This window comes from Salminus brasiliensis, chromosome 6 (assembly GCF_030463535.1).
Source record: "Salminus brasiliensis chromosome 6, fSalBra1.hap2, whole genome shotgun sequence".
NCBI classification, from domain to species: domain Eukaryota; kingdom Metazoa; phylum Chordata; class Actinopteri; order Characiformes; family Bryconidae; genus Salminus; species Salminus brasiliensis.
In genome coordinates, this window is record NC_132883.1 from 9337517 (window position 1) to 9359250 (window position 21734).

A 21734-nucleotide genomic window follows, 5' to 3' on the forward strand; every position below is an offset into this window, starting at 1 on the left:
TGTGCATGTGTGTGTGTTTACCTGGTGCTGTTCCAAACTGTTCTCTCCCGTCTGTTTGAACCAGGTTACTGCAGCATGACGGGATTTCGGCAAACACTCCAGGTAGGTGCTGTTACCCACGGCAACCACTATGGCCTTCTCCTCTGTCTGCACCTGCAGCCCGGCTAAGCAAACAAACAGCATGTTAATACATATACACACTTCCCAAAACTATCAGATTGACTATCAAACTATTATAGCTAGTATGATCTATATGACCTATGAATATTCTACTGTGTCTGTCTCACACAAAAACCTTGTATTTCCAAAATGGCAACTTTACAGGAGTAGGGAAAATTCCAAGTCATTTGGAACATTTCTATTGGTGCATTCATCATGAAATTAGAACAAAGCATCAAATTATGTCAAAAAAAGTTCTAATGTGCATGTATGAAATCTCTTTTTGAAATGTTGTTTTTCTTACCTCCCTGTCTCACACACTGGTTTAAAGGATTCCTGTCATCACCAACCTGACGAGTGTTTCTCCTGCAGATGCATAGATAGATAAGATGCATTCATTTGGCAATTGTGTGCATGTGAATGTAGATATGGTCATGTGTTTACAGTCTGGGACTGTAGAAGTTCCCTTGTCTTCACTGTCATTTTTCAGTTAAGTGAGAAATGTTGGGTCTGTTAATGGGATTTAATGGGTATATAGCACTCAACTTAATGTCCCCCAAATGTCCTTCTTGGTATAAAGAGCATGTGTTTGCCTTTCCAAACTATTATTAAAAGCTCATATTAAAACTCTTTTGCCTCAGAGATGCTTTAAACACCTGGCTGCTGACATCATACAAAGGGGGATAAATGCATGCTTGGCTATGGCATTATTTCTAAGGCATTTAATCTGCCCTTTTTCTTTAATAATGCTATTGCTCATTGTAGCAATTGTTTAACCTAAGACGTTTGGTTCCATAATGTTAAAACCATTTTGGGGATAAGGTAGCTGTCCCCGAACTTGATGGATGTCTGTGTGTGTGTTGCTGCTCACCTGCGTGCAACTGGCATGTAGGGGCTGCAGGCATGGCCGTCCCAGGTGCAGTAAGGGTCTCGGGCCATACAGCACTCAGCACACGCCTGTCCGTACAGATCACACTGAAACAGAGCCAGCTGAGACACCCCTTCCGCAGAGCCCGCAAACAGCCACTGTTTGAAAGAATACACACATGCATGCACACGTCAATAACACGTCCACACATAGACACTATGTAACTCTTTTCATACTATAATGCCATTTCTAATCTTTTCTTCATTTGAGCTCTTATCTGAGCCCCTGAGGTTGGAGAACATTAGGCTAAGCTAAGCCCTCAAGTTGATCAAGAGGAACCAATAAATGAGTGTGGAATTGACTCCTTTAATTCACAATTCGACAGTAACTGGCTCCTAAATGATTTTGAGCGTGGCATGATTTTTGATGCCGAACGGGCTGGTTTGACTGTTTTTAAGAAATGCTGATCTTCTAGGATTTACAGCATAACAGTCTCTAGAGATTTCTCAGAATGGTGCTATAACGAGAAAAAAAAAAACATCCAGTGAGTGTCAGACTGCTGATAAAAACACTGCATGGGCTTCAACAGCAGGAAGCAATGTCAGGTCCCACTCCTGTCAGCCAAGAACAGAAAGCTGAGGCTGCAGTGGATACACATACACCAAAACTGGAAGAATGTAGCCTGGTCTAATAAATCTCAATTCCTGCTGAGGACCACAGATGGTAGAGTCGGAATGTGGTGCCATCCATGAATCCATGGACCCAACCTCCCTTCGGTCAACAGTCCAGACTGGTGGAGGTGGTGGAATGGTGTGTGGAATGCTTTCTTGGCACACTTTGGACCTGTTAATACCAATTAATCATCACTTGAATACCACAGCCTAGTTGAGTATCGGTTCGGACTTCTAATGGCTGCCTTCAGCATGATGATACACCATGTCACACATCAAAAGTCACCTAAGGCATCTAAGTCCAGTGTTCTACAGTGGTCTTCCCATTTACCAGATCTGAATCCAGTAGGACCTTTGGATGTGGTAGAAATGGGGGATTTCAGAATAAAAGTGATTCTGAGAAATCTGCAGGAATTGAGTGAAGCAATCATGTCAACATGGATCAGAATTTCAAAGCAATGTTTCCAACATCTTGTGGAATTCATCCCACAAAGAATTGAGGCTGTTCTGAGGGCAAATGGAGGCCGTACCACCTATTAGTATGGTCTTCCTATGAAATAGCTTGGAGGGTAGATACTATGCTAGAGAGTGTTTACTGAATATCTCAGGCACATGCACACATATACACTCAGACAATCAGTCCTAGATGTCTCACACTTCGCTCTTCACACTCTTAAGTGGGGTGAAAATGCACTGCAGCTTTCAAGCTCTGTCTCAAGTGCATTCGCCCGCATGTGTTTCCTTGCATATACGTGTGAGAATTCACACTTCTGGAATTGAGTCTCATCTGCCTAGTCTCAGGTTGCCATAGAGACACTGTATAAGAGATAGTGAGATGAGCAAAGGGTCTGTATGTCTGTTTGCGTGAATGCGTATGTTTAGTAGACTGCAGAAAACGTACCTTTTTCTTGGACAGTGTCATGGCGGTGATTGGGGATTTGTGCTGTAGGACAAGAGAGGCAGATCAGGGGTCAAGGGGTCTTTGGTCATGTTACAAAGGTTACCCATTGAAAACCAAAGGTAGGAGTGCAAGCACACACACACACACACACACACACACACATATATATATACACCTTACCTTAAAAACCTGCAGCTGCTCAAGTGTGACCTCCTGGTGGGGCCTTCTGTCTTTGTGGAGGTATATGGACTTCAGCACCAGTCCAGAGTCTTTATTCCACACACACACACACACACACACACATTTAAATAAACATATAATATTAATATTTAGTGACAGTTTTGCAAACAGACCAAGCTAATGTAGCTAAGCAATGAAAGTGTATGCCCACTAATAAGCCTTGTGCAACTCACTCACCTGTTCCGATGAATAGAACATCATACTGTCCGTCCACAGCATCCACTCTGTCCACAACAAGGCGGGTCAGCTTGTAGTTCACGCCCACTCTGATCAGTAGGGGTCTGCCATCCAGAGGGAGCACTACATCTTGCATCAGTGGATGGGTGCGGCTGAAGAAGATGACGTCATCGGGATACTCCCTTGTGGAGCGGAAGCTTCCATAAGTGCTGCTCGGACACTATGGGGCGAGAGGGAGAAAATGTTCTCTGATGTTTCCTTCCTTTCCTCTATGTATAACAGCATGCATCTGCAATGTCCCACATTCTGAGCTGTGTGAAATGAAGTACTACTAGTCCTTACGGTGGCTTCCAAAATTTGGAACAACTTGTTTTAAGACAAATATCTGAGCAAAGATCTACTTAAAGCAACAGTATGGAAAATAAACATCTCTTGCTCATGGTCTCCCTCTCCACTAGGGAAGTGTAATTCGTGCTTTGAGCCAGCCCTAAAGGACACGTTTTGTCCTTACAGCAATATTGCTGGATTTTACACAATTATGACTAGGGTTACGCAGGGTTACATAGTTCTTGTGAGTCAGCTTTTTTTTGTCAGCTTTTCCAAAGTTACATGGTGCAGTTAGCAGTGCGTTGAGCCAGGAATAGCAATGACAACAATGTTATTCTCCCTATTACAGGTCAGTGGAACATCACAATGATCTTGACGCTGTTACTTTAAAGTAAAAAACTGCATAGTGTTGCTTTAATGAAGCAACTAAAAGAGAGAATGTCAGTTTTACTGCTGAGAGTATGAAGAAATAAAGAGCCATAGTTGCTCGGGCCCAACATGACTGAGCATCTGCTGTGGTTTGTAACATAGCTAAGGTGTTTGACATCTTCATAGCACCCTTGTTTACCTCTAACTGTCAAGAGTGGCAACTACAGTCATGCCTATGTAATGATGTGTCGTCGGAATCCTCACATGAACAAATATGATAAATATGAGTAAATGTCATGGGTAAACAATGTGCACTGTGGTTATTTCTTGGTAACTTGAACTTGAACTTGAACTTGTAATGGAATGTGCTTACTGTTCCAGGCCTGGGGTAGGGCACTTTGCCTGTAAACTCCGCCCACTTGTACTGCGGTCCCTCCCTATGGTAGAAGTTTCCTTTGAAAGCACGGATGATGTCCTGCATGCGGTACACGCAGACTGCGGATCCATTTAACACGTCACTGCGGAGACAAAGGAAAGAACAGTACACATTTTTTTTTAAGATTCATTATTAAAAATACTTCTTGGATTCATGTATAATTTCCCAATCGAATATACAAATTATATACTGTAATCTATTCATTTAAAATACTTATATTTTGATTATTATAAATGAATGAAATATAAATGAATTCCATTGTTATGAGCCCACAAAAGCAGCCACTCTGCAGCACAGAGCAATCTTGCACTCACTATTTCCATAAGTCTGTATTTCAGTAGCTTACTCCACCCTGCGAGCCGATCCAAAACCAAATCGAACACACACACACACACACACACACACATCTAAAACTAAGTCACATGCAAGGCGCACACACACACATACACAGATGTGGACACCCACACCCACAATCACAAAAATGTGGACACACATATAAAAGTAAGTCTCACACACACACACACACAGATGTGGACACATACACCCCCCCACACACACATTTCAAAGTAAGTTACACACAAAAGATACACACTGAACGCTGAGTTTGATTTTTGCAGATGTGAAGCCCACTGAGTGTGTGTCTATTTAATATTCCTAATGTATCTTTAATGTCACCTAAAAGCTGACGGCTGGAAAATGTAACTGCACGATCCTGGCCACTGTATTAATGACCATCCACACACATGCTCATAAAGTGGCTATAGTGCCTGTGGACGACTGACATCTGTTTTAGTACGACAGGTGGGTTTAGGCAGAGAAAACAGGGGGTTTTAGTCTGATTTGGGGTAGAGATGGGATACGTTACTTTTACTGCGATTAGGTCACAAAATTCTCTGAGCATATGAGAACGTCATGGGTATTTTCAGTCCCTCCAACCAGTACTTCCATATGTCATAAAAGAGAGCCTATTGGGCTGAATTGGTCTGTCATCCGCTTGAGTAATCTCCAATTCCCACCCACTAGCTAGGTTTCCTGAATCAGACAATGTCAGAAATGCTGTAAGGGTGAAGGGTAACTGAGTCACAACAAGTGCCCCCACATCTTTTTAAATTCCTGCTAAAGGCTCATGTATACTCCTTTTAGGTATGGGATGTATTAGGACGTTGTAACCATCACTGCCCACATGCTTGTATGTGTCCCTAATGATGGCATGGGCGTAAAGCAATACATCAATGGCAAATCAGAGTCAAAAGGTTCTACTTTGACGAGGGCGGAGGAAGTCGTAATTACTTTCTAAAATAAGAAACAGCCTCATTTCTGCGGTTTAAATCTGGATTTGTTTTCACTATTGGTGCGATTTGTTCAGTCAGGTGCCAATACCACTTCCGTGGTTGGTGTGGTGCAACAGATAATACCACTACCTGCTAGTGAGCTACCTCACCACGTGGGAGACTGGGGTTCGATTCCTAGTCTGGGTGACTATGCTGCGCTACACCAATAAGAGTCCTAACACTACATTGGCCCACCTTTGTAATACAAGTAACCTTGCAAGTCGCTTTGGAAAAGAGCGTCAGCTAAATGCTATAGATGTACATGTAAATGCAATACAGTAATAGCACTTGGACATGGACAAAAGCAATCACAATGGGACTCTTGAGAAGAGGTGGTCTCTGTCTTGTCCCAAACGAACTCTGGAGAGGTTAGTTTGTGGTGAGAATGTGATCTAACCTTGATCCGACCCACCTATCAGGTGTACTACAGCTCCCATAGTCCAGGTGTTAACCTGGTATATCAGCCAGATAATTACTACAGCAATGAACAGATGCTGTATGGAGACAGCTCCATGTTAAACCACACAGAAATGTGCACTAGTCTGGAAAGCTGGACCTTCTTTACTAGCTTGCTACTGCCCCAGACAGGTCTGACCAATAAGCAGAGAGAACTTTCTCATGTGGTTTATTGTGAGTTTTGTACCTGGTTAAAAACAAACCAAGCCAAGGCAAAATACTCTGGGTTACAAACCAGAACCAGAGCAAACAAGCTATAGGTGTTACTGAGTTTTGTATAAAAAACAGATGAATACAGATTCCAATGGAGATTCACTGCTGATACTGCAACTTCATCCAAGACTAGGTTTAATCAATGTCCAGGCCTTGGTTCAAACAATGAAGAGTAGTTTTAATTTGGTGTCAGTTTCACTTCACTAGATATATACACTTGCACAGTACAAAGAGATTATTCTCTCTGCATAACTCAGTTTAGAAAGCCAGGGTCAGAGCATGGGGTCTTCACCCCTGTTTCTCTAGGGACCAGCGGTGCTACTTAGCAGATCTGAGTATCGAACCTACAACTCTGATCAATAACCCAATACTTTAACCACTAAGCCACCACTGCCCTCTAGGTCTGTTATGATGACCTTGCTTACCTGCTGGTGGTGAAGAGGCCGTAGATCAGAGGATTCTTCTTGTCTTTGCCATACTGAATGAAGATATCCTCTATGGAGAGAAGGTCGTACAGGGTTAGAATATTAACCACAGCCTGCAGGGTATGTGTGTGGTGTGTGTGTGTGTGTGTGTGTGTGTGTGTGTGTGTGTGTGTGTGTGTGTGAGAAAGAAACAGAGACCATTAGAAAATAAGATACATTATTTCAGAGAGAGAAAGAGAAGGACACACACTGAAAGTTACAGTTATGTCAAACACAAACAAACACACTTCTCACCTTAGTCACACTCCCTTTCTCTGCAAATAAACTTGAACAGCCTCACATACCTGTGGTTTCATGTACTCTCTCATTCTCTCTCTCTCTCTCATTCTCTTTCTCTCTCTCTCTCTCTCTCTCTCTCTCTCACACACACACAAGCTCTGAGCCATACTGTGGAGAGCATATCTGCATTCTCACATTCCACTCATTTCAGATATGATCAGACCTCCTATCTCAACACACACACACACATAGAAAGCGAGACGCACACCCAAAGGCAGATGGAGAGATACAGCCACGCACACACACACACACACACAAAACCTTGCACACATACATAGACTGAAATACACCCCTCATACAACACATACACTAGTATATAAGCTGTAGCTGTGCAGTATTTTGTATATAACAGGGTTAGAAAAGTGAGGCACATGGGACTAGAGCCTGTAACTCTTCATATTAAAAGGACAGTTTGACTTCATCATCACCAAACAAGCAGTATAAACAGAGGGAACTATGTGCCAGTCGTTCAAGTCATCCATAAATACAGTATCGTTTAAGACACGCCCCACTCATAATCATCCAATTTGGCTCCTGAGATTCACCTTTCTGTAAAGTTCAGCTCCACTCCACATATGGACAATGTTTTTGGGATAAGTCTGGTTGGCCCGTCATGGACCCAAAAAGAGACATTGAAAATCGGGCTGAGTTTAGTGATTAGGTCCAAATTGGACGTCTTTTTCACGCCACATATAGTCCTAATATAGCCATGAGAATAATGTGATGATTTACAAACCCAAACTTGTCTTTCTCAACATAATCAATTTGATTCAGATGTAGAGGGAAATTTTTTCAACCCTATTTCAACCAAATTTCAATGTCATGCAATGTCATCTTTTCAATTTCAAGTTTTTGCTGGGTGGGTTGCCTTCAGAAGTGCAGAATTAGCGGAATGAGGTGATAATTTGGGTTAAGTGAAACCTCCAGGAGGAGGGTTGGTAACTTCTTATGTAAACAGTGCCAAAATTGGATTTTGTGATTTCAATTAAAAGTGTTTTTATAAGCTGTAAAAAAAACCCAGAACACCAGTAAATGATAAAGAAGAAGTAATGTGAGCTTTAGTAAATGATAGTGAAAGCTTTGGATTCTGACCAAGGGCTTGTTCCTCAGACCCAGTAGCATGTATTTTAATATATTTATTCAATTTTAGTTAAAGTCATGGTGAGCAACTGTAAGCGTTTTCAGGGGGACCTCAAAATAAAATGATGGTTGCACCACAGCACAGTGTTAGTGTCTTCCCGCTGAAAGCAGAGCTATGGTGGCATCTCCAGGCTGGTCTCTCTGATCAGAAACTCTCTGAGTTTTCTGCGGCGTGATCAGACTGTGCCAGTTTTGCTTAGTTACACTTATAAGAGGGTCACTCTTCAATTAGCCTTTTTGATTAAGTCTAGATTTAGTGGACCCATTTCTCCCACACTTAGAACAGCCATCTGAAGGTTGACGCCGTTAGGAAGATCAAGGTTAGTAGGACTGGTGTGTGTGTGTGTGTGTGTGTGTATGTGTGTGTGTGTGTGTGTGCAGTACAGGCATTGGTATGTGGGAGAACATGTACGTATGTAGGGGAATTTACCATTGTCCAAGTTCAGGGAGGTCATTCCAATTCTGCTTGTGTGTGTGTGTGTGTGTGTGTGTGTGTGTGTAGTTGGAGACGGCACAAGTTTAAGTGGCTTGTGGTTTGGATGTGGGACGTGGCACACATTCTTGTTTATGATTGTTTGTCTGAAATATAGTTGGGATTTTTTATATTGCTGGGTCAGAATAATCTAGAGACTATGTAGCATGTGTGTGTCTGTGTGTGTGTGTGTGTGTTTTATATAAAATTGAATTGCAGGCTTATAAATGGTATTACTATGCTGAATACTTTTCCTACATAAAGCACATTTGAGTCCCCTTGACTAAATTGCCTTTTATGAGGCTAAAAGAAAGTATGTAAATGTTAGTGTGTGTGTGTGTGTGTGTGTGTGTGTTTGTGTGTGTGTGTGTGTGTCTGTGTGTGTGTGTGTGTGTGTGTGTGTATATATATGTGTGTGTATATGATTGTGTCACCCTCATCCTGTCTCCATTTGGCCCGGCGGCCTGATGCGGGATGGATAGATGAGTGGGGACAGAGAGTGAGAGGAGAGGAGATGGGGATGTTTACAGCCATAATGGAGGATAAGGGCAGAATGGGGGGAACGCGGCGGAGTGCGGGCCAGACAAAACTATCTCTTCTCAGGAAGAACCGACTCTTTTGTTTAAAGAATCTGCCACAACAAGAGTTTCCCAACAAAAATGAAGAGGAATAAGAGGAGAGAGAGAGGGGAGCAAGAAAAAAGAGAAAGGAAGGGAAACAGGAGAAAACGTGAGAAACAAAAACAAGAGAAAAGATGGAAGGGGGAGGTCACAGAGAGAGAGGTAAGGTAATGTTAGGATGAAGGATAGTAATAATACAGTGTAGCTTCACTGTTCACGACTGTGCTAAAATCTTCAGAATTCATTTCAGTTTGTTTTTGTGGATCAGAGTTACAGAACAGCTGTTACCACTGACCAAACGAACCAAATGCTCAATAAACTCAATACTAATACTAAAAACAATTCTAATAATAATCTATCGTCAATGTTACAGGAAAACTTTTCAAAATGGAAACTTTACAGGAGAGGGGAAAAAAACTTCTTAACTTTCAATAAAAATCAATTAAAAAAAAAGTTATGTCACATAATTTTGGAGAAATTCTATCGGTCAATTCACCTTGAATTTGTGATACATAGTAGATTTAAATCATGTCAATAAGTGTAAAACAGGACAAATGGAGATACAAGGTTTTAATTGACAGTGGAGATATGCTGATTATAAAATAAGCTGTAATATTAAAATGCACTAAATATTTACACTGGAGCTGCCACTCATGACATCTATAATTGGTCAATTTATTTTAATAGTTAGTTGATTTGTTTGTTTATTTATTTTCTTATTCATTTGATTCATATTAAACTGATCTAAGATTATGTTACTATTTCTGTGATAAGGTAATTAAAGTAAATGCAAATTAATTTTTGAAAATCCATATATCCATATATCAGATTGTTTTTGTTAACACTATACAGTATACTATACTATATCTAACACTATAGATGAGTTTCCTGTTTACAAGTGTTGCGGGGTGCGCGCAGGGTCAGGGGGCTGTTGAGCAGTGGAACTGTGTTCTCTGGAATGATGGAACTCCACCCAATACTTATGGGATGAGTTGGGGTATTGGGAATGAGGTGGGTGGTGATTATTCAACATCCTGACCTCACTAATGCTCTGGTAACTGAATACAATCAAATCCCCACAGCAATACTACAAAATCTAGCAGAAAGCCTTTCATGGACAGTAAAGATAGTTACTTAAACAAAAGCAGGTTTAGGGTCTTTTTTAATAGTCTTGTTCAGAAGAAACAATGAAAGAACGGACATCTCAATACTTTTGTCCATATAGTGTACATTTTGGCCAGTGGCATAAAATACAGGGGTGGTTTTGATTGGAATTTTCATGGAAATACACAACTTCACCAGACAGGCGCTAAGCCAGTTTGCCTTGGAACGACCTGGAGAGCTTGTCTGCACTATATAGTGATTAATGATTGGCAAACAAAAGATCATGCAGCCCTGGTTTACAGTTTCCCTGGAAGCATGGCTGAACCATTAGCAATTGACTAATCGCTAACTGAAATGTAATGCGTCAGAATGAGCCCTGAGTTATATTTCATTACGCATCTCATACTAATCCAGAGCTAATGTCCATGTGAACATGAACATGTCCCAGGTCATTGCGATAAATCTGGCCACACACTGTGTGCCATGCAGTGTGGTCTACCCACTTTCTACAGGCTCCACAACATGAGGGCCCCTGATGCAGAGGGGGCTTCTGGGAGATGTAGTTGTTCCAGGCTACAGAGCATAGTGTAAACATTACAGTAATGGAATTTTAACCACAGTGATGACAGCACTGTGAAGCATGTACAAGTGTGAGAGTGTGCGAAGGGGTGCGTGTAAAAACATTGTCATGAATGAAATAGGGATGTTGAGTTATTTGGGTAGAGTTCGTCAAAGGTTCCTTAGTAAAGCTAATGGTTCTACATATAACCCTTTGAATGTTTAAATGATTCTTGAGCCTGGTTAACCCTTCAAGATCTGTGTGTGGGCCCACGTGTCAACTATTATTCATAGTGTTATAATGGATACTGAATCATTTATTGCAGATACTGAATAAGCCACAGTGCGACATCCCTCATAAATAAAACGTCATAAATTACATATTAGTTTCATTGTAATTATGAACCAATTCGTAGCATGCATAATAGTACTTTATTAATTGTAGATATTGAATAATTCATGGCAGATACTGATTCATTTATTATGGTTTCTGAATAATTCATGGCAGATAATAAATGATCCAGAATAATCCATAGTAGAAAAGTCATTGTGAATACTAATTCATAATGGTTACTGAATAATCTATAGTAGATGCTAAATAATTCATAGTGGTTACTGAATAAGGCAGTGGACACAGAATAATTCATAGTAGATACTGAAAAAATCATAGTGGATACTAATGCATAGTGTTTACTGAATAATCTGTACATACAAAATAATTCATAGTGGTTAATGCTTAAAATTAAATCTTTAAAAGTCTAGATGTCAAGGGCTTAAAATGTTCTTTTAGCTGGTGGAACATCTTTTGTAGATGGTTCTATTTAGCATCAAAAAGGGTCAATCCCTTTTTGCAGTGCTTTATAGAACCCCTTTTGTGTGTGCAGTTTATCACATATACAGTAGAAGAGACTAGAGTAATTAGATGGCATTGTGGAGTGCTGGGAGCAGGATGTGGGCCAGTGTCTCCTTCATAGAGACACAGCTCTGCTTAGTGGGAGGGCTTCGGGCCTCTGCTTGAATGCTAACCACTAACCACTGTGTCGCCATGCACACTGCACGACCCTTTCAGTATTTCTCCCTTTTCATTTAAGCAGAAAGGAGCAAGGAACTGTGCAGAGCCAGTCTGAGATGTGCAAAAATGTCCCGCACAGATACCATACCTGAGCTTGATTGTTCAGTATAGATATAGCCGTATAGAGGGTGGGTTAGGTGTGTGTGCATGTGTGCGCATGTGCGCTTGATATATTTCCTTCAGTCCGTCTTAGCACAGAACAGTTGTTTACTCTACAGACAGCTTTTGCTTACACAGACTGACTGATAAGAAACTGGTCTGTGTGTGAGTGCGCTTATGTGATTGCGTGTGCATAAACACCGATCACAGGGTACTGATACACCATGGCCCATTTCTGAGAACTATCTAAATCAAGAGGTTGATTGCTTCTCTGAAAAGAATGAATGTAAAAGAATCAAGTAGAGGCGAGTAGAAATGTGTGTGTATGTGTCAGGGTGTGTTTTACTCACGGAGCTGGTCAAAGTGTGTTTGTATGCCGTCAGGTCCTGGCACAGAACAAACAATTCGAGCCTTCTGAAAGGTACTCCACTTATTCACCAAACTGCGCTGGCCGCCAATGTCATTCTACAGAGGGATTCACACACAGACACACACACACACATACATTTACGACACATTCTAAAAAGTATATAGAAGCTGCAGATTTAACTTCTATTATAAAGGATTATAAAACATGGGCCATTTCAGACATCAAATTATTTTACTGTCTTTCTTCCATTATAAAACTGGAAATTCGCTCCTTTGTCCAAGTTTGTGCATTTATTGTATCTTTAAGGGGCCCTAGAATGAACAACTGAATTTTTTTTTTTTGGCATAGTTGAATAATGTGGAGTAAAGTTGAAAGTCCAAACTGTCCCTCATGAACCTCATCCTTACACACTGTTGTGTCCTCATTGAAAAGACAATCAGGCATAGCCAAAACAGAGCTGGAAAACGGGCCAATTTCAAAACCCCAAATCTGTTACTGTTTTACACTGTTGAATTTGTCAAAATTGGCTGTAAAAGACAGCAACTTTAGGAGAATATGGTGTTGTTTTCTTTTCTTTTAGAGAGATTACCTCCAGACTCTGCTAGTTATGGGAATATGGGTTGCTGCGTGAACCAGGCCTCATGACTGTGGCTTTCCCTGTGCCAGTGTTTTCATAAGAGGAGCTAAAGGTCAGCTTTCTAGGAAGCAAACAGGGCAAACAGGGAACAGTGCTAGGCTAAAAGCTAAAGCTAGATACATCAGAAGAAAAACACAGATTTATGTTTTTACAGGTAATACTTGAGAAAACCAAACCGGGGGAAGCAAGTGGGGCTAAGGCTAAAAGCAAACAAGCTACATCTCTTCAGCTTGCTAACAGCACTTTGTGTTGAGAGGACACCACGAATGGACAGCAGCACTATCCGTTAAGACATAAATAGATAATTATAGCGTTTTTGTTACAGTGTTAAAGCTATGCTATAATATGTGGGTTTTGTGAGCCGTTGCCGTTGCCGTTGCTGGTTCCAAAACACAGCCAATAAAAGCAGAGCTTTTTCTTTCTTTCTTTTCATCCCTCTGCAAAAGTAAAATCAGTGTGTTTTATTTTGAGGTAATATAACAGGGTTGTAAATAGGTTTGTTAACCTAACCAAAAATGTAAGTTGCATATTTACTATTTAATAAAAAACAACCAGCTTCAAATACTCAGTAAATGTCTTCCACAGCACCTTTACAAGAAATCTGAATTGTCACTGAATAGCTGAATCAGACTGAAACTTGAGCTTTTGTGATGCACTAATTCCTTCCCTAAACACTCATAGGCAAACTGAGTGACGCGGTCAGAGATCTCCTGCCGTGAACTGTTTAAAAACTTGGTATGTAGCTCTGTTCCAATCACATCCTCATTTCTACAGTGAACACGGCTGGGCAGAAATGCAAGCTGACACGTCCACCTGGGTACATGCAGGTAGACCTGCAAGCACAAGAGTCATACAGGTGCAGACGTGCACGTAACACACACACAGGTACACACACACACACACAGACCTTGCAGACGCGGGCGACTCTGGAGTAGAGAACTTTCCCGGCTGGCCCCTCTGCCTCCTGAGCACGCTCAGTGAAAAACATATAGACCTTATCATCTTCCTCATTATCACTCTCCTTCATCATGGCCACATGCACAAACTCCGCCTCTGACAGAGAGACAGGGAGAAAGAGAGGGAGATACATACGGTTTAAATTATGAAAGCAGTTACAACCTTAAAACAACATTTTACTAAACACAGACAGAGAGAGAGAGAGAGAGAGAGAGAGAGAGAGAGAGAGAGAGAGAGCATGCTAGGATTACTTATTGTATTATTGATCATGTCTGTGTGTTAAATATATGCATGAGTGTTTGAAATAATCCATCAATATATGTCTTACATCTTACTGTGTGTGTGTGTGTGTGTGTGTGTGTGTGTGTTTATTTGTGCACCTCCCTGCCTGTGTATCCAGATTGGGTTGCATTTCTCTTTTTTCTGTTTATGAGTGTTTGAATGTGTGTGTGTGTGTGTGTGTGTGTGTGTGTGTGTGTGTGTGTGTGTGTGTGTGTAAGTGTGTGTCTGTACCCTGTAGCCAGGTTGGGTCATATTGCTCTGTGCGGATCACATGGCGCTCTCCCAGACTCCGGAAAAATGCGGAGTCACGACTCATGAAGTCCGACGTGATGCCAGCATACAGCTCTCCATCTGAACAACACACACACACACACACACATACAGAAGCACCAAAATATGAGGATTAAAGGGTGTTCAACATTTTCTCACCAGCTCACCTGACTCCCATGAGGAGAGCTCTGCAGATGTTTCAATGAACACAGTGATGTTAAACCACAACTTTTTTGTATGAATGTTATTTGTATCTTTTCTAATATTAGTGATTAACTGAGCAAATCAACCCTTACTGCCCAGAAAAGGAGCATACTGGGGACATACTGGGACATCTGCTCAGTCATTGTTTCTTTTGAAACCAAGGGTATTAAAAAGATGTGTCCTGCTTTTGTTGGAGTAACTGTCTCTACTGTCCAGGAAAGGCTTTCTACCAGATTTTAGAGCACTGCTGTGAGGATTTGATTGCATTCAGAAACAAGAGCATTAGTAAGGTCTCATCACCAACTCTCCTACTCATCCCAAACGTGTTGAATGGAGCAGCATCCATCATTTCCGCAGCTCAGTGCTGGGGGGCTTTATACTCTTTTAGCCCACGCTTGGCATTAGGCATTGTGCCAATAGGTTCATGTTTATCTGCTCCAGAGAGTCCTATTATATTGGCAGTATTTATCTACAGGGACTAGACAAGCTGTGTGTGTACATTTGCACATCTGTGTCACAATAAGTGCAACTTATAGTAGCTGTATGCATTCACTGGAAGGGGTGTCCACAAATATTTGGACAAAGGATGTATATAGAATATCAAGCTCAGCCATGGTATCACTCCATTAAATGTAATCAGCACACACACACATACACACAGGCCTACCGATGACGGCAGTAGCGGTCCGCTGCTGGGGATCGTAGGGGCACTTTCCTTTTCCTGTCTCAGTCTGCTCATACTGCAAGGTTTGCTCCTCAGCCTGCAACATACACCACACATATTCATCTCTTCAACTCTCGTTCCTTGTATTGTGCAGGCTGTTTTTTCTCACACACATACACACACACTCTCTTCCTCTGTCACACACACACACAAAGATAAGGCTAGTTTAGTTTAATGCCATTGATGTTTGAGGTTTAATCTCATAAAGAAGCGAGAGTGTTGAAATCCCCCTGCGCTGTACCGCCAGCACAAAGCACCATGTCCTCTGAGCTTAACCCAACCACCTCGCTACGGCTTTTATAGGCTTAACACTCTCTCTCTCACACACACACACACACACGCAATCACACACACCTATCACTTATGTCTGGGAAAACAGTGCAGCTCAGGACAAAATTACAAGTGTGGAACTCTGCAATTCCCGACTATAATGAGTAGTTTTTATCTACTTACGCAGTAAACACGAGTCAAAACCGGATGCAATGTCAAGTATCAGCAATCAGCCAGTCTCTGTACGTGACACAGAGGTCTGGCTGAGAAACCCCAAGCTGTCGTGAGTCTGTTATTGACAGCATCTAGACTTTTCTCTGTCCTGGCACCCAGGTGGTGGAACAACCTTCCCCTGAGTGTCCTCGCCGCCTTCAAATGTCGACTGAAGGCCCATCTCTTTCAAAAGCACTTAATTGAGCACTAATCTTGCACTTACGGAGGGCTTTTGAATTACACCTAAACATTACATTTGCATAGATGTTGATATTGCAATTAGGAAATTACAAATGATGGGTTCTATAACATAAGAAAGTTTTGGGAGTTTTTTTTAGTTATTTGAGCTTAAAATAGCAAGTTAACAGACTGAAAACACTGAATTGACTCTTCACTTAGTTTAGTCAAAATCAGTGTCACCCTAGAACTGCGAAATTACACCACATAAAAATCAATTCTGAATAAATGTGCCTTTCTGTTCTTTTTTAGACACAGAAATTTACAGGGTGTCTCAGCTCTAGAGTGGTGCAACTGTCTAACTGCCTCCTTGTAAAGTACAGAAGATTATAAGCCCTCCATGGTCAGGAATCTGAGAATAGGAAGGCCTCCCCCCAAGTGGTGGCAATAAACAGTTAAACAGAGCTACAGACTGAGGGTCTAATTAGGTACTACAGCACATTTACCAATGTTTTAATTTTTTAAGGCTTAACTTAAAAAATACTGTCGCCCAAATTAAGAAGTAGAAACAGAAAAATGTCAGTTGGGTGAAAGCTGTTTTTAAACTCAGGAGCGGGTCAGACAACCAGTCTTTGGTCCTCCTGAAATCAGTGGTCTAGGGTAGCCTGCATGGCTAAAACCTACTCCTACGAGAATGGCTTCTTGTTTGCAGGATGCCATGACTCCAGAAGATGTTCATCGCTGCTTTGGTGTTTGTATCCCAGTGATAAACAGAAGAACCTAAATCCTACCATTTTGCAAAAATGCATGCAGAAAAGTTTGAAAATGGCCCCACAGTTCTTATGGATGTCTTCTGTTAAAGCAAACCAGTAATAATGTAGATACTTTATTTTGTGTGTGTATATTATGTACAGTATTTTGACTATTTTATGTTGTTTATAAATATGTAACCTCAACAACAACAGCAACAACACTCATAATAATATAGGATGATTATAATATCAAATATGACATACTATAGATTTAAAGTAAAGCAACCTTGAGACACTATCAAACTGTAAAGTAATAAACTGATGATTGATGATGATGATGATTTTTCTGTACCATGCGGAAGAGGTCGACAGGGATGAAGGCGCAGCGAGGGTTGAAAGCTCCAGTTCCACAGGCATAAAGATGTGTTTGGTTGTAGGCCTCCAACACCCGCAGGAAATTGGCACACTCCAACTGGGGACAGGATTGAGGGAACAAGGGTAAACTCTAAAGTCCCAGGACAAAATACAGATCTCACATGTGAATGGTTATGCATGTGTGTATGTGCTTCACCTGGGGGTCTTTCCCAGCCATCAGACAGTCTTGGGTTCGTTCTGGAATTGCTGGCCAATGAATCTGGGACACAACAAACACAGCTTAAAATGATGCAAGCAGAATTTGGCATCAGACATCCATTGAACATAGAAATACGAAAGAAATTGGACAAAGGACAGGACACAAGATTCGTCTGTCCAGAGCACATTGTTCAAAGTCCTGGTCTTTGTCTAGGTGCACACCTCCCACACAAATCAAACTTGTTTGGTCTCTTTCTGATGGTAGATGCTGTACTTTGCCTTCAACTGTGTGAAGAGCTACCTGTATGTTCTGTGATGACACGCTAGGATCGTTGGAGACTTCTTTACACATCTTGTGTTCAGCTCTTGGGCTAAACCTGCAAGGACGCTCTTGCAGTTGTTTCACTTGTAGGTTATTTAATGTGATTTCGAATTGTTCTGAGATCTTTTTAAATCCCTTTCCAGACTCATTTGCATCTACGACCTTCTTTCTAAAGGCTCCAGAGAGCTTATTGGATCTTTCCATGATGATCTTCACCACTCACTTACTCGCAAATCAAGCTAAATGCCAGAGGTTTAAATAAGACAGGCTCCTCCAGAATCCTCTCTCACTATGTTCTAACCATCTGCTGCTGATGTGGAGCACCTGATTTTAATTGTAGGCATTTTAAGTAGCAATGAATGTGGGTGTGTCCTATTTTTAAATTACATACTGTAAAAATACATTTCTTCAGTTTCATGTGGTTATATTATATCTATCTCTCAATATTGTTCAGCTGAAGATCAAATGTCCACATATTTAAAATATGTTTCAAATTTAATATTTAAATAAGAAATATGGGGGTAGTTCTATTCTTTCTCAGAAATATATACAAATATGCATCATGAATGTGCTGAGGTTCAATGAGTCAGTACATCAGGAATGGCCTGCACTCTTGAGACTTTTGTGAACTGGTCTAAGTGTGTCTGAGATTTAATCTACATAAATGCACACTTAGTCATGTAGGGGATGAAAGCACAACTGCGTACACACACCACACACACACACACACACACACACACACACACACACTCACACACACACGCGCACACACACATAGTTAGTCATGTAAATGGGGTGGGCCAGTTTGAAAGGGCAGTTTTGATAAGATAAGGTACGTCTGCAAGCGAATTCTAGTTTGAGCACATTTTACTGGTAATGTGTGTGAGCGTACCTGCGTATGTGTGTGTGTGTGAGTGTTACAGCATAACAATGCAGACTAACTCTGTCTCTCCCACACACAGCACCACTAAGCCGTGTCACTGATATAATGTGCCGGTGGCAATGCGGCAGAATTAACCCCTTAAACCCCAGGTTAATCACTCATTTATTAAGCTTAGACCTTTGTATTCACCTACTTATTACGTATACACAACCTTAAGGCAGTGTTAAGGAATTAAAGTGTGGGCCCACATTTAGACCGTTCGAGTTTAAGGGGTTAAAATAATGCTGCTTTCAGTGCTCAATAAGACAGCTCTGTGTGTGTGAGAGTTAGAGAGATATAGAGAGAATGCTTAAGCACCTTGCGGGGAGGTTGTGTAATATCATCAAGGCTGGTGGACAGCAGATAGTCCTTCATGCTGATGTAGAGGTGACGGCCATCTTCGTCAGGCAGCAGAGAATGGAGGTCTCCCGCAGAAAGAGGGAGGGAAAACAACCTCCCACTTCGCACCAGATCTGAGAGTGCAAGAGAGAGAGAGAGAGAGAGAGAGAGAGAGAGAAAGAGAGAGAGAGAGATGGATAGAGGACTGTCAGATTAGTTAATCACTTTGTTCTGTTCATGCTGACGTTTATTGATTTGGCTACATGGGAGAAATGGTTTCAGTACAGTATCAAAACACTAAGAAATGAAACACCGCAGTGGACTGTCAAACCGTGTTCATTCACACCTCAGTCTTTTTCGAGGGTCTGATTTGTTGTCCTTCATTGCAGCCACTGGCATCTGGGTGCATCTTTGCAGAGTAAACTGGGTGGGGCTTGTGCTATACATGCTCTGCCTCTCATTTATTTTACACAATATGTAGCTATAGAAACACTTAAGAGATATTTGAAGAATTTAATCATTCATATGTAGGTTTTAAAGATGTTTGATTTCTTATTGGATAACGGGGGTGCAGCCAACTTTCTGCAGGGCCAATCCAAAAACATATTTGGCCCACAGGCCTCACTTTTGGCAACCCTGTTCTGTAGGTTGTGATTTTTGGAGCTCATTTTGTGACAGGGCCACATTTACATGCTCAGTGTTTGGCTTACACTCCTGTCCAGAGCGACATACATTTAAACACAGGCGGGTGTAATGTAGTCGTCCAACTGCTGTTAATATAATATCAGTTTTTAAAGACATTAAACGATACACGATCAATCACAGCATCAACCAAGTTCTTGAAAGTCTTAAGCTACTTTCTTAGCGAGACAATTTTGCAGTCTTTCCATATCTGTTACATTTTACAGCCTTGAAGGTCATGATAGGCCGTGTGAGCATATTTTGACTATTTCACTGGCATGCTGTCCCTGCTGTACATATTTTAATTAAACTGAAGGACAGAGAGAGAAAGAGAGAGCAGATGAACACTCTGCAGCTTTTGTTATGGAGCACTGGCTACTTTTCATGTCACACAAGCCTGGAGTGAAATAGTATGAAATAAATGGCTGCAATAAAAGGTAAAAGCTTATGAATTATATATGAATAATATAACATTATTGGTGATTGGAGATTTTAAGTTGATCAGTGCTGATATACATACAACACATCACTCCCTGTTTCTGCTACAGTAATATAGAAAACTCAATTTAGTGAAATTGCCTTATGCAACGGGAAGGACAGGCAAAAAAAAATAGTCTGTGTGTGTATGTGTGTGAAAGAGAAACAAGGGGACAAGCGCCTGCACTGGACCAGTGTAACCTATAGGCCTTGAATCTGGGTTTGTTTATACTATTTGAGAGCAGAGCTGCAGAACTGTGAAGCATTCATCATTCCACTGCCAAGTCTTTCTCCGTGGCATGACAGAATTTTCAAAGGTAGATGGCTGACAACACTGTGCCGCACACAAACTCACACACACACAAGCACACACTTGTTTCAAGGCAATTGCCAGGATATGGTGTCATGCATAGGGCTTGACGATCTGGTAAAAAATATAACACTGCAATAACTAACCTTTCATATTCCAATGATCCAGAGGTTTTAACAGACACAATGCACTATTTGCATGCATTTCCTCAATTACCTAATACATTCAGTATTTCAATTTACATTTAAGTCATTTAGCAGACGCTCTTCTCCAGAATGACTTACAGAAGTGCTTCACTTGGATCCCCATACAAAACTAATGTTTTTGACCAATTAACTACATTTGGATTAAGAGAAACACTGTGAAACTATCAGGACATTTTTATCCTGAAGCCATACAAGTAAAAACAAACAAACAACCAATCACACACATACACATTCAGAGAAAACTGAGGACAGGAAGCCAGATGGTCAGGCTAGAAAAACCAGCTTCCAGCATTAAACAACTGTCGAGATTTGCAGATGCATAGAACCACTGATGACAGACAGATAAACAAATAAGTCAAAGATGGAGAGATCAGATAGAGAGATAAACTGAGGTAGAGACGCAACACAGAATGGAAGGACAGTTTAGAAATTGATTGACAAATAACTTTTAGAGCTTGACAACTGTAAGTGAACCTAAAAAAGGGCGACACATATACACACACTGGAAGATCGTGGTTTGGTCTCAGATTTGTATCTTTCCATTTTCAGTGAGAAAATTTCTACTCAGGTAAAATTCATCCAGAAAAACGAAAACCCAATAACAAGCACTTAATGATCCAAACTGCAGTTTGAAAGAACAAGGATGATAGCATCACCCCACCTCATCCCCAACTCCCCGGCTCATCCTGATGTCTTGGACAATGGAGCACCATCATTCCAGAGAACACAGTTCCACTGCTCCACAGCTCAGTGCTGTATTATACCCCTCAGTAGGCTGATGTATATGTGCTCCAGAGAGTCCTATTCTATTGGCAGTACTTCTCTACAGGGACTAGACAAGCTGTGTGTGTGTGCATTTGCACATCTGTGACAGCAATGGGTGCAACTTGAAGTAGCTAAACGCATTCATTAGAAGGGGTGTCCACAAACATATGGACATGTAGTTCAGTCAATTTCATATTATCAAATATGGTATTATGGCCAGTGTATTGAGGGACTAAGACAATATCTCTGATTGGTCTGTCAACAATACATGTACAAGGTAAGTCAGATAAGATAAGGGTTAAACTC

General features: G+C 41.1%; 1 protein-coding gene across 1 annotated transcript in view; it reads right to left on the reverse strand.

Annotated features, from left to right (window-relative positions):
- Window positions 1–21734, reverse strand: part of sema3h (sema domain, immunoglobulin domain (Ig), short basic domain, secreted, (semaphorin) 3H) — a 30590-nt gene that overhangs the window by 4325 nt on the left and 4531 nt on the right. The window contains exons 2-16 of the mRNA XM_072681566.1: window positions 18969–19123; window positions 17405–17467; window positions 17186–17305; window positions 15365–15458; window positions 14455–14574; window positions 13892–14037; window positions 12328–12442; window positions 6574–6643; window positions 4086–4230; window positions 3017–3236; window positions 2780–2868; window positions 2600–2641; window positions 1031–1185; window positions 464–525; window positions 22–164 (exon numbers count right to left, since the gene is read on the reverse strand). Coding sequence (XP_072537667.1) covers window positions 22–164; window positions 464–525; window positions 1031–1185; window positions 2600–2641; window positions 2780–2868; window positions 3017–3236; window positions 4086–4230; window positions 6574–6643; window positions 12328–12442; window positions 13892–14037; window positions 14455–14574; window positions 15365–15458; window positions 17186–17305; window positions 17405–17467; window positions 18969–19123 — 1739 coding nt within the window. The remainder of the gene's footprint in view (window positions 1–21; window positions 165–463; window positions 526–1030; window positions 1186–2599; window positions 2642–2779; window positions 2869–3016; window positions 3237–4085; window positions 4231–6573; window positions 6644–12327; window positions 12443–13891; window positions 14038–14454; window positions 14575–15364; window positions 15459–17185; window positions 17306–17404; window positions 17468–18968; window positions 19124–21734) is intronic.